General features: G+C 40.8%; 1 protein-coding gene across 1 annotated transcript in view; it reads left to right on the forward strand.

The window, feature by feature from the left end:
* Positions 1 to 1,648: 1,648 nt before the first annotated feature.
* The window catches only part of BCL2 (BCL2 apoptosis regulator), a 148,762-nt gene continuing 137,743 nt past the window's right edge, over positions 1,649 to 12,667 (forward strand). Inside the window, exon 1 of the mRNA XM_065399631.1 lies at positions 1,649 to 2,209. Within this exon, the coding sequence (XP_065255703.1) occupies positions 1,649 to 2,209 (561 nt within the window). The remainder of the gene's footprint in view (positions 2,210 to 12,667) is intronic.

Raw genomic sequence — 12,667 nt, forward strand, 5'->3', positions numbered from 1 at the left:
GCGTCCTCTCCAGCGTCTGCCTGGCAGCAGGGCGAGCTGAGCATGCCCAAGCCCAGCAGGCAGCCCCCGGCCACGCATGGGGCATGTGGCCCGCCCCGCCAGGGCTACATCGATGGCTACGGTGGCGAGCCGGCAGCGGGTTCTCCTTCCTCTCCTCGGTTTCTTGAATGAACAACGAGGTGGAGCTCTAGGGAACCCGCCCCTCGTGTGCGGGCCTCTCCCGGCCGCTCTCCTCCCCGCCACTGGCTCTGCTCCTCCTCCTCCCTCCTTCTCTTGCACCCGCGCTGTGACTCTGCTTCCCCGGCCGCCACAGCTACACGGAACGGACTGGCGCTTCAGCAGCACCACTGCAGAAAGACGAGGGGGCTGCTCTGCCTGGGGGGCTTGCACGGCTGTCTGCGCTGGGGGTGCTGGGGCGGGAGGGTAGTGGGGGAACAACTTCCTAGCAGCGGTCCTAATTTGTATGAATAATATTCCACACACGCCCCCATCCTCTTCCCTCCTCTGCACTCTGGGGGGGGGGGGTTCTTGCTTTTTATACAAACAAAGCTGCTGTGGAAATGCATTTGTTCCCTGGAGTTTAGGCAAAAGTCAAAATTTTGATGCTCCCTTTTCGTGTGTGTGGGTGTGTGTCGGGGGAGGGGGGAGCGTTGGGCTCTGCCTAGAGATCAGTGTCTGAATGAAACTACATGTATTTAATTGCATGTGTCTGTACGTTGCACTGGAGGGAAAAGCACAGCACTTCTGCAAGAGCTTGGAGTCAAAGGTGTGTTTCATCTGCTCTTCATAATTTTGCTTTTGTTTTGGGTTGTTCTCCTTCCTGGGCTCTGAGGCGGGATATTCGGATCTTTGACATGTCTTTGGAGATGTCTGTTTAACAGAAGTCGGGGAAATAAATTTTAAAATCCATAGTGGTTTTTTTTTTTTTTTTTTTTGGTCCTTTTCCTGTCCCCTTGGTGATTTGATTTTTTGAAGAATGAAAGCAACCAGAACTTAACGTGTCTGAAGACGTGTGATTGTTTTTTTTTAAAAGGAAACTTGACAGAGGAACATATTTATAGTCCAAGTAAGTACTTTACACAGGAAATTTACATTGTGTAATTAAAAAACAAAAAAGAAAGAATTTTGAGATTTTTAGTTTAAAGTCCATTGGATTAACGTTCATCTAAGGCTGTTGAGCAAATCATTTTGAATTGCAGTTTTTACAGTATATGTTCTTCAGCTCCTTCATTCACATGTGTTAGTTCAGCACCTAGGGGAAATATGCACTTGGCTTTGAATAAGTATGAGATTTTAAATACACATATATATATATTTATATATATATAGATATAGATATAGATATATATCAGCATCAAGAAGAAAATGTTTCTAAAATAAATATATAATAAATAATGTGCTTCTGGAAATAAAATACTTACAGCATTTTAAATCTATTTATACTGTGCATCTCAAACCGAGAAGACGAAAGTACCTCTGAGACCTGAGAGCTCCTCATACCATCATGAATGAAACCGCATCCAATACAATAACTGGATTATAATTTTTTGGTGGTATTATTATTATTATTGGCTGCTTTACTTTTTTGGGTTCATCCTGCTCCTCTTCTTCCTCTCTCCCTCCTCTTTGCTGCTCCCTGTTGGAAATTATGGCTCATCCTGGGAGAAGAGGCTATGATAACCGGGAGATAGTGCTGAAGTACATCCATTACAAACTGTCACAGAGGGGATATGATTGGGCTGCCAATGAAAACAGAGGACCAATTTCTCCAAATCTCTCTCCCCCTACTGTTGCTGGGACCTCATCTGACCATGCTGGGCTGGTGTCTCTGCCCCCTGGCTCGGCTGCTGCTGCTAGTAACGTACCCCTTGGTGATGGGCTGCGCCCAGCACCGCAGGCTGTTCTCTTGACTCTGTGCCAAGCTGGAGATGAATTTTCCCGCCGCTACCACAGAGATTTTGCCCAGATGTCTGGCCAGCTGCACTTGACCCCATTCACGGCCAGGGGGCGCTTTGTGGCGGTGGTGGAGGAGCTGTTCCGAGATGGGGTTAACTGGGGAAGGATCGTGGCCTTCTTTGAATTCGGTGGTGTGATGTGCGTGGAGAGCGTTAATCGGGAGATGTCGCCTCTTGTGGACAGCATTGCTGTGTGGATGACCGAGTACCTGAACAGACACCTACACAACTGGATCCAAGACAACGGAGGCTGGGTATGTGTCCAGTATTTCTTTCTCTTTAAATTACAGTAAAATCTGCATCAATAGGGTCACATACTATAGTGATGCAAGCGGTATAGACACCTATATAGAACAGAATATGAAAATCATAGTATACTTCATCCCAATGAAAGTAAGGCAGTAGTTTGGTTTGTGTTACTGTAGTGTTTTATCAGTATGTCTGTTGGTATGGGCCTTCTGAAATGTCATGTCATGCAGGAGTTAAAGTGTGGGTGCGGGAGTGGTCACAGTTACTCAAGCTTTTAGCAGAGGATGGTGAAGCCCCCCCCCCCCCGCACACTTTTTTGTTGGCTGGTGCAGTGAGAGTTCTCCCTCCTGTCTCAATGTATTTTAACCGTTGAAATCATACATACATGTCTCTTTACGGTAGAATGGGGTCACAGAGCAGTGTGGGAAAGGAAAGTAATGATGTTATATCCAGGAACGATGCTATAGACATGCATGACATGTGCTGCCTAATGCTTGAATGAGGTTGCAGGTAGTAGGGGAAAGGAAAGCATGTGTGTTTTGTGTGTATGCTCATGTTAGGAACAACATTCTGGTCCAGAATGCTATAAGCAGATATTACAGATAATCAAATGGAGCAGTGCTCAAAACTGAGTATCATCTCATGTTTATAACAGCAAAGATTTGGAATGAGATTTTACGGCATACACTAAAAGTAATAATTTTAAAATTCTCTTTCTAGTGCTTGTATTGAATCATTTGCAGGCTAGAAGGAATAAAGCCCTCCTAGGAGACCTGGGGAGGAACTTTCTGTGACAATTTTCTGGAGAGTACATGATATTTGTTGTAGCCTGGTGTATTCCAAAGGCAAGAAGTATTTTATGAGCCCCAGGGATAAAAAATCTCTGGCTGAGGTGGTTTTAGATGGGGATAAATTCAACTATAGGCAAGGAAAATCTATCATTTTCATCCTTACAATCAAACCTCATCTCTTTCTGTCTCAAATAATAGTTTTATCAATTGAAAGTTGTTTTCTCCTTATTTTCTGTATTAAAATTGTGTTCCCAAACACCTGATCGCAATTCATTCCTGCAATGTGCATAAACCCAATCTTATATGATATGCCTGTAATATATTTCTGAATCGGAGGAGTGTAATTGAGCAAAAGACACATTGCAACAGAAAACTTAACATATGAGTCAAGGGGCTGCCATAAATCATTTTAAGGGAGAAAGTATAATAGTTCTGGGGAGCTATAGGTCCTAGTTCTTTCTGCTATGAGGAATATTTATGAGAGAAATCTGTTATATAACAATTTTTAATGCATTTTGTTTATTAAACTCATTTTTAAAAACATGTATAAACTGTTACTGTACTTAATTTTCAGCAGCCATCATTTTCATTACTTAGTGTTATATTCTGAAGCATGCTACCTGCAGTGATTGTTTCCGTTTAACTATTGAGAGCTTCCCTTCTCTCCCATGCACACACCTGGTTCTCAGCTCAAGGGGCTTTACATCCAAGGGATTAGGGAACACGCGTGGTGGGTAAAGTAGGAATTTGGGGCATTCTACCACATTTGTGTTCTACTTCTGAAGTTAAACTCTCTCAGGGCAAGTGATTAAGACAATGACTTAACTGAAACGTGAAGAAAAGCAGCTTGCTTTGGATGTTATAAATATGGTATAAAAAGTTGCAATAGGGACCTGAAAGATAGCCTTTGAAGATGACATTTCTCTAAACAAGTCTTTAGCATTCCTTGGGACAGCTGTTTATGCTGTGCATAGGAAAGCAGAACGTTTAGAATTTTTTAGATCTTAAAAATTAGGCCAAACATTAAGGGAATGACTTCCATTGACTTCAATGGGCTTTGGATCAAGCCCTAATGCTATAGTGTGTGCATATTATTGTCTATTTAAAAAATATAAATAATGAATACAAATGAAAACTTGAATGAAAAATCTTGGCCAGATGATGCAAACATACTAATGTGATTTCTTGACATAGAAATACAATAACCTAGTACTCTAATGGTAGCCTTTAAAAGGAAAGATGCTTCTCATCAAAGTTTCATGTAGTGACTGCTGATTTTTTTTTCTCTGATGAATGTGGCACCATTTATTGTGTGTGTATATATTGGTAATGTACATATGTAAAAAGATATGCAAATTATCACCACACCATAGACTTTCATTTGTATCTCTGTAAAATAGGTTGCACCAGTTGGGTCCTGTGTTTATTAACAACATCATTAGAAATTTCTAGGCTCAAATGCAGCTGTTGGATTTCCTCCATCTGAAATGAGGATCCCAAATGGCACTTCTCATAGAATTTGTTTTTCAAAATGTGTAAAAGGAAAAACATGCTTCATGGCATAATTTATAGTGTGATGACACTTGCCAGGTGCTGGAAGCACTCTATTCAACCTGGCAGTTATTCACAATGTACCCAACATATGTCCTTATTACAGTATAATGAATGCCTCTTTATAAATAATTACTCACATGCAGACATATGAACACTTCATGTGGTCTAAGCATAACTGTGTATCACATCTCTATACCACATGGGTACATGGTACAGCTATATGAAATGCATATTTTTACAGCCTGCTGCTTTACAGTGTCGTGGTCCAATATGTAGTATTATGATCGTTTGTGGTAGATGTGATACTACAATGTATCGTTTATGAAGACTGTCACAAACTGTAAGGGTCAAATGATCAGTCACAAACCTGTCTTATGCAGCAAACAAGTTGCTCAGCTTGCACTTAACTCCATTTTGTAAGTGTACCTCTGGTAGCCAGGTCTGAAAACTTTTGGCTGCAAATGTCTTTAAAAAACAAAAAACAGCTATTAAACACCAGCAAGTATCTTCAAAAGGACCTACATGTATTATTTCATAAGGAAAACAAAGAAAGAGAGAAACCCAAACAAACATAGGAGTCAGGAATGGATATAACTTGTGGACTACAAATTTTTAATGATTGTTTTAATGCTTAGGTTGTTTAATGGCTTTGATACTCAAGACTTAAAAAAATAAGTCAACCAAACTGCCTACATTAGGCTGTAGTTTTACCTTGCTATTCTGGTGGCACATAAATATGACTAAAAGATTTGAACACAGGTCAGGATGCTACAATATTGTACTGTGACTTGATAAAAACATCTTAATAATATTACAAAAGAAATAAGAGAACCAGGTCATCTCTAGAATTTCATGGTATTAAGTATAATATATATTTTTCCGATTGCCCAGTTTATGGCTTTATTTTATTTTTTAATCTCTGCTATTCTTGCTGTGGAATACTGATAAGCACAGCTTGTTACTTATGAGTCTGATTTAGAGAATATTAAATGAGATGTACCTTTGGGAAATAACCATATTTGTTTTGGAATAATGTATTTCTAATAGGCTAGTATGGAGCCCAAAGACTAAATTACAGATCAGTGGTGCTCAACCTTTTTTATAGCCCAGCAGGTGACTCTCTTCTTGGGGTTGAGAGTTTTTTTTGGGAAAGAAGGAATTAAAAACAAAGAACAGAGGGTCATGGAATGAGATAGGCACTCTCACACACATATTATAGAGGGGTGGGAGGGGGAGAGAGATTAATCCTTATTTGCGCTAATGGTTAGTTCAGGTAGGTGGGGGAAATGTTACTTTGATGATTTACTTTAAAAAAAAAATATGCTGTACTGGAAGGTAATTTATTTAGGGCCAGATTTTGATATTCTTACTTTGTTGAGTTGTCCTTTAGAAGTCCCGTTGGTTTCAGTGAGACAATTTGCAACATAAGGTCTTATGCGGTAGGGTTATCAAAATCTGTCCCTTTGCTGTTTTGATGAGTGCATTAGTTGTTGCTCAATTTATGATATCCTTTTTTTGAAATGTTAATATATGATGAGTTCTTCTGAGCCTCACTTTGACTCCATTTAATGACTAAATCACTATTTGACTGTTAAAGGGACACTGTCAGTTTGAAATGTGGTCCACCAAAAAAAAAAAAAAAAAAAAAGAATTAATAGTAGTTTCAGGTACAAAACCTTCTGAGTCCTTTGCCAGGTTTTGTGGTTTTACAATAAAATTTTCTTATTTATCACAATATTTTTCTCAATGCTCTTGCTGAAGAAGAAACTAATCCTGTTAAGGCCTGTGAAACAGAAGAAACTAATTCTGTAAGCGAAACAGTGAAACGGACTGTATACAAGCTGTTGTCAAATGCAAAAAGTAAACAATGTGAAAAAACAGAATTTTCTCTCATCTCTTTCATGTATAGTAATTATAGCTATACTTATAACAATGTTAGGTAAAATATTTTCTGAAAGAAATGGTTGATTTTTAACTTGATCATGTCTTTTTAAAGGTTGAGTACTACTGTTCTAGGAAATGGCTATATTGCCAATTGTAGTTAATTGCCTTCATATGGCAAAGTAATGTGATGTTCAAACAGCTGGTTTATAGGATGGGTTTATTCTTAGTTACAATATTGAGAACTATTTTTTCTGTGTTTGCATTAATACATGTGTCCTTGGAGATGCTGTGTTTTCAGTGGTAAACTAAAAATATCTAGTTTAAGATTGGTGGTTTTTTAGTATGTAGACTGAGACTACAATTTGCTAATCCACAAATGCATGGTAAATCCAATCAAATTGCTTTGCCAACATACTGCAATGTAAATGCACTGATTCAGCAGAAGAGTCACAGGACCCAATCAGTGATGTGTGAAATTGTGTCGAGCAGGAACATTTTCCCAGCAGCCAAATGTCAGGGCCCAGATTTTCCAGTGTGGCACAGCCTGTTTGCACTGCATCAGTGGTGGAATCTGACCCTAAAGGGGGTTTTAAACTCCCCAAGGAGAACTACCTCAACATAAAGTGGATCATTTTGGTGGTGCAGGGCTGGGATAACTGGGAAAAGGGGATACGGTCAGAGAAAAGGGGGAGCCATGCCTGGAATACTGCTTTAACCTTCTGTGTTGGTTTTGGTCTCTTGTGGTTGCTTGATACTGGTATAAATTATAGCAAATCTTGGAATCCTATGATGCAACAGAGGGAATGGCCAGGATGAGGAAAGTGCAAAGGTGTGTGTGTGGCAGCATTGCCTAGTGAATGTGGCACTGGGCTGGAAGTTAGGAGACCTGGTTTCTATTCACTAATCTGCTGTGTGACCTTGGTCAAATCAGTTCCTCTCCATTGCCTCTGTTTTCTCTCCCACCTTTAGTTTGACTTGTCAGTTTAGACCAGGGGTTCTCACAATACATTTTTTGGTGGCCTCAGAGTGCGGCCACCAACTCTTGCTGGTGGCCGCTATGACAATTTTTCTTAAACTTCTATTAACTTTAGGAAAAACAAATAAATATGCACATATACATGTCCAAATCATTCTAATTTATTTATGTAGGGTTTTGTTTTTTTTCAGACTCAATAATAAAAATAATGTACAGTTCTCTACTCTTTACTTGACCTAAACAGAATAGAAACATAAATAAGGTGCTTTGCACATTCTGATCTTTTGTTGTTGTTGTGAGTTGCCTTTTTAAAAAAAAGCATGCTAGCTAGTAAGTCTGCTGCTGCAAAAAATAATATTTGTATGTTTGTTAATATCACTTTTCATAGCAGATTTACTAGCTAGCTGGGAGGCTGTGAAAAGTGATATTAACTACCGTACAAATATCAATTTTCACAGCAGACTTACTCAGCCCTGGCAAGCTAGGGGACAAATTAAGCACTGGATGGGGAGGTGGGTAGGGAGACCAGGGGGCAGGTGAGCCCAGGGTCCAGGGCTGGAGCCTGCCACCGCACGGTCAGAGCCCGGGGCCAGAGGAGGCTGCAGGAGATCAAGGACAATGGTGACGGGGAGGGGGAGCCCAGAGCCGGCACCCGCCGCTGTGTGGCTGGGATCCAGGGCCGAAGCCCAAAGTCCCATGACTGGAGCTTGCCACCCGAGGGCTGAAGCCGGAGCCTCACCATCCCCAGGAAGGTGCAGAACTCACTGGCTGCCTGCTCCTCTGGCGTTTGTGGCTCCAGAGGGAGGGCGGGCCCAATCCCTTCTGGTGGCCCTGGGGAAGAGGCTCTGCTTTGTGCGTTCCCCCACATACCCGAATCACTGCCCAGGAGGCTGTGGTCACAAGAAAAGCCCCATAGTGACCAGGGCCGGCTCCAGGCACCAGCCGAGAAAGCAGGTGCCTGGGGCGGCACATTCTAAGGGGTGGCATTCCGGCTATTCGGGGGGCAGCAGTTTGGCAGTTCGTTTTTTTTTTTTTGCTTCGGCAGTTCGTCGGCTGGCTTTTTTATTTTTATTTTTTATTTTTTTTTGCTTGGGGTGGCAAAAAAGGTAGAGCCAGCGCTGATAGTGACTATATTTGAGAAATGCTGGCTGTAGCAGGGTGGTCACCCGCTCCTGCACTGAAGGGCTTGAAATCAGCCCTGGGCTGAGGCTGCATGAGGGCTGCTGTAAGGGAGAGCAGCAAGCCTCGGCTGATTGGGGAAACAGCCACAGCTGGGGCTATGCCCCAATCAGAGTGTAGGTGGCCTTATAAAGGCCAGGGAAGCCAGGAGCTGAGAGAACTCTCCCTCTAGCTTTTGAGGGAGAAGGGACTGGCTGCCTAGAAGCTGAGAAAGGTACCTAGAGTGGAGCAGGGCTGGGGAAAGGCTAGAGGAGCTGGGGAGCTCCAGCCTGGAGAACACCCAGGCTGCAGGCCTTGATAAAGGCCAGGACAGGTACTGGGGCTACAGAGGGGTAACCTGGGGTAGGCAAAGGCAGCAGGTCCAAACTCTCCTTTGCCAGTGATGAATGGCGTGTACACTGCAGTCTGCCCCAGTGAACGGGGGCTAGATGGTGACTGGCAGTAGCCACCGAGACGAGGTGGGGATAAGGGGTTGGGAGTTCCCCTGAGTGGGGAGACCCAGATTGGGGGGTTGCTGCAGTGGGAAGAACCCTGGGTAAAGGGGCACTGGGGTCCGGGAGGGACACGGGGGCCAGTGGCAGCGAGACACTGGCCTGCAGAGGGCACTCCGGAGCTGGAAAAGCTAATTCCCTGGACAACCAGCAGGAGGTGTCGCAGCGGTGAGTCATCACACTGGCTTAGACTATAAGATCTTCAGGACTATCTTTCACCATTGTGTTTGTAAAATGCCTAGTTTTGTGGGGCCCCGGTCGTTACATCTCTAGATGTTACAGTAATGAACTGTTACTACTACTACTCCTACTAATTAATGTACTACTAGTACATTAATCTTTGGCCTGTGCTTTGTGCAGATAAGCCATAGCTGCCTAAACTTAGTCAACAGCTGTAGCAATAAAACAATCATCAAAAACAGTGTGAGAAATCTGATTAAATAACACATCTTCTTTAGCAAAGTGGATTTTTTTTATCTTATATTTTCATCCCTTTTACTAATTCCGTAATGTAAAGCTGCATATTGATAAAAGTATCCATTTTGTCAAGTGTTGGAGCAATTTTCTATTAGTGATAGCTTTGTATTTTGATTATGATTTTGTTCTGCTTTTAGTAAATTGTATTTTCTCCTCTTTAGCTCTAACTGACTGCTCGTCAGAGTCTCCAACTTTCTGTAGTGATTTATAGTCACGCTTTCTAGTAATCGTTTCTTAAACAGACGCAGTTCCAGTCTCTTAAATGTCAACAGTCACAAAGTAGCAGGAGCCCTAGAAAAGCCACAGCCATAACCTTTTTTTCCCCCCCCTCCCCTCCCCCTTTAGTCTTTCCCATCTAAGTTCATACAGCTTGACAGCTGAATGATGACCCCCCTGGGAAACAGTGTGTATGGGTGGCGCATGTTTAGAGGTTTTTACCTCTCAGTACATGCACAGAAGCATTCTTAAATATGTGAATCATTTTGTAGCAGTAGTTTAGCAACTCTAAACAAAGAAACAGCAAAAGCACACTGCAGATAGAAAACAGAACTGTCTTAATATTAAATGTTTTGGAAGACTTTTTCAGATATGTAGTGTATTTTGAAATTCAAAGGTTTAGCTAGAGTATCTAATTGTACGGCATTCTCATGGAACGTGTCTAACGTTCTCGGAAGTTGATGGGAACATTTCCACTGATTTTAGTGGTCATTGGACCAGGTCCATGGAGTGCTAAACTCATGGGTCCTATTTTCTATTCACAATGGTATAAATTAAGAGTAACTGCATTTGTTACATTATGTTGTCACACATCAGTTTTACACCAAGCTGGCTTGTGGTTTATTCATCATGCAACAACATACAAAGACAGCCAGAAAATTAGCATTTACTAATTCACTTGGCACTTGTGGCCTGACTCAGTGCCCATTGAGTTAAATGGAAAGACTCCAGTTGACATCAGTGGGCCCTGGATCAGGCTCTTAATCTTTTCTCTCTTATTTTCCATCACTGGTTGGAATATAAACTTAATTCTTCATTTTCTCTCTGAAGGTAGTGGGTGCTGGTCCCTTATCAAATATTAATAAATATTGAAACTGAGAAGGCAGTTGTTACTCAGTGACAACAAAATACAATTATTTTTGAGGGCAGTACTGGGATGGTGTTTCTCATTCCATGCACGATAATAGGATAAATGAAGGAGTGTGGTGCTATAAATCTGTTCCACAGCAGGATAACATCTAGACCTTCTTGGTGCACACAGACACTGATAACCAGTTTGGAGAATTTTTATTCTGCTCTGCCATTTGGTTTCATAAATGATCAGATTTTTATTTGGCTTGTAAAAGAACATGAAGCTTGATAACTTTTCCAAGTGCACCCAGGAATCTAGCATTCCTCCTCCTTTTCCTGTTGGAAGATGTGCTATGTCCAAGTTGTAGCTGGTTTTTACCAATGTTGTTGTTTTGCAACTTGAATTATATGCAGAAGAATCTTGCTAATTCACACTGACTGGGAAGCTCCCTGTAAATTGACTGTATTTTACAAATTAGCAAGTATCAAACAAACATGATTTGAAGAAGAAGAAAAAATACATTGCATAATGCACCTGTTCATTTAGGGCCCAATCCTGCTCCAAATGAAGTCACTGAGAGTTTTCCATTGACTTCAGTGAGAGCACGAGTAGACCTTATTTAAGCAATTGTTAAATTTTAACTGTTTCCGATACAGTAAAATTTAACCATTTACTTTAACCAAATACTTTTTATACAACGCATAATTAACCTCTGGTGCTTGGATTAGAAAGCATGCCTTATAAAGAGATACCCGAGGAGCTCAATTTATTTACCTTAACCAAGAGACGGTTAAGGGGTGACTTGATCACAGTCATTAAGTACCTACATGGGGAACAGAAATTTGATAATAGAGGGCTCTTCAATCTAGCAGACAGATGTATAACAAGACCCAATAGCTGGAAGTTGAAGCTAAACAAATTTACTAGAAATAAGGCATGCATTTTTAACAGTATAGGTAATTAATCATTGCAACAACTAACCAGGGAAATTTCCGTCACTTGACATTTCTAAATCAAGATTGGATGCTTTTCTAAAAGATATGCTCTACTTCACCCACGGCTATTGGACTTGAAGCAGGAATTAATTCCAGAAAGTCTTATGACTTGTGTTCATGCAGGAGGTCAGACTAGAAGATCACAATCGTCCCTTCTGGCCTTAAAATGTGTGAATCTATTACACAAGATATCCGTGTGTTTAAGAGCTTAGTTGGATTCAATAAAGATTTATATGAATAATGAGAACATCCACACTTACATTAGACAGGATAAAAATTGCTTATAAGCGATATGAACCCATATGAATCGGGATAAATCACACAATAACTAATGAAGTTTGGGAAAAACTTCTATTGGTAGGCTAATCCATCATTATTCATTATGTAGTTTCTTGTACATTCCTCTGAAGTAACTGGTACTAGTCGCTGTCAGAGAGAAGATGCTGGACTAGATAGACCACTGGTATGGTGTGGGAATGACTATGATTACTTCATAGTTTACTCAAATATAGAATTTTGTAAAAGTATTGAAATCTCTAAATATGAGGCCTTGCTATAGCAACTCTTCTATTGAAACTATGTTAAGAAGTGGGGATGAGTCTGCGGCTTCTTTTCAGGAGTGTTGTATTTGTGGGCTATTGAATTACATCTTGATGAGATTTTTACTGGCGTTAAAAGCATTTTATTAAAATTGTAATGTTAAAGGCATTTTCTTTTGTAAGAGCATCTACACTATTGAATTTGCTGTTGTACTCACACATGTATTTATGATTTAAATTTTAATTAATAAAATTAATAGGAATAGTGATACATTAAAAGAATGCTATCATTCCATGTTAGAAATAAAATGAGTGAAGAGTCGGTTACCATGTTTTGTTAATAAGAAAAGATAACTCATCACCACTATGTATGAGTGGATTTCACCCTATTAATATGTATGATTTTATGTACAGAAATCATATGTAATCCAGGAAAACGATCCCCTTTTCCCCCAAAGAGATATTAAAGCACTGTGGTCTAGTTATTACAGAAGGGGACTGGGAGCCA

Source organism: Emys orbicularis, chromosome 2 (genome assembly GCF_028017835.1).
Source record: "Emys orbicularis isolate rEmyOrb1 chromosome 2, rEmyOrb1.hap1, whole genome shotgun sequence".
Classification (NCBI taxonomy): Eukaryota; Metazoa; Chordata; order Testudines; family Emydidae; genus Emys; species Emys orbicularis.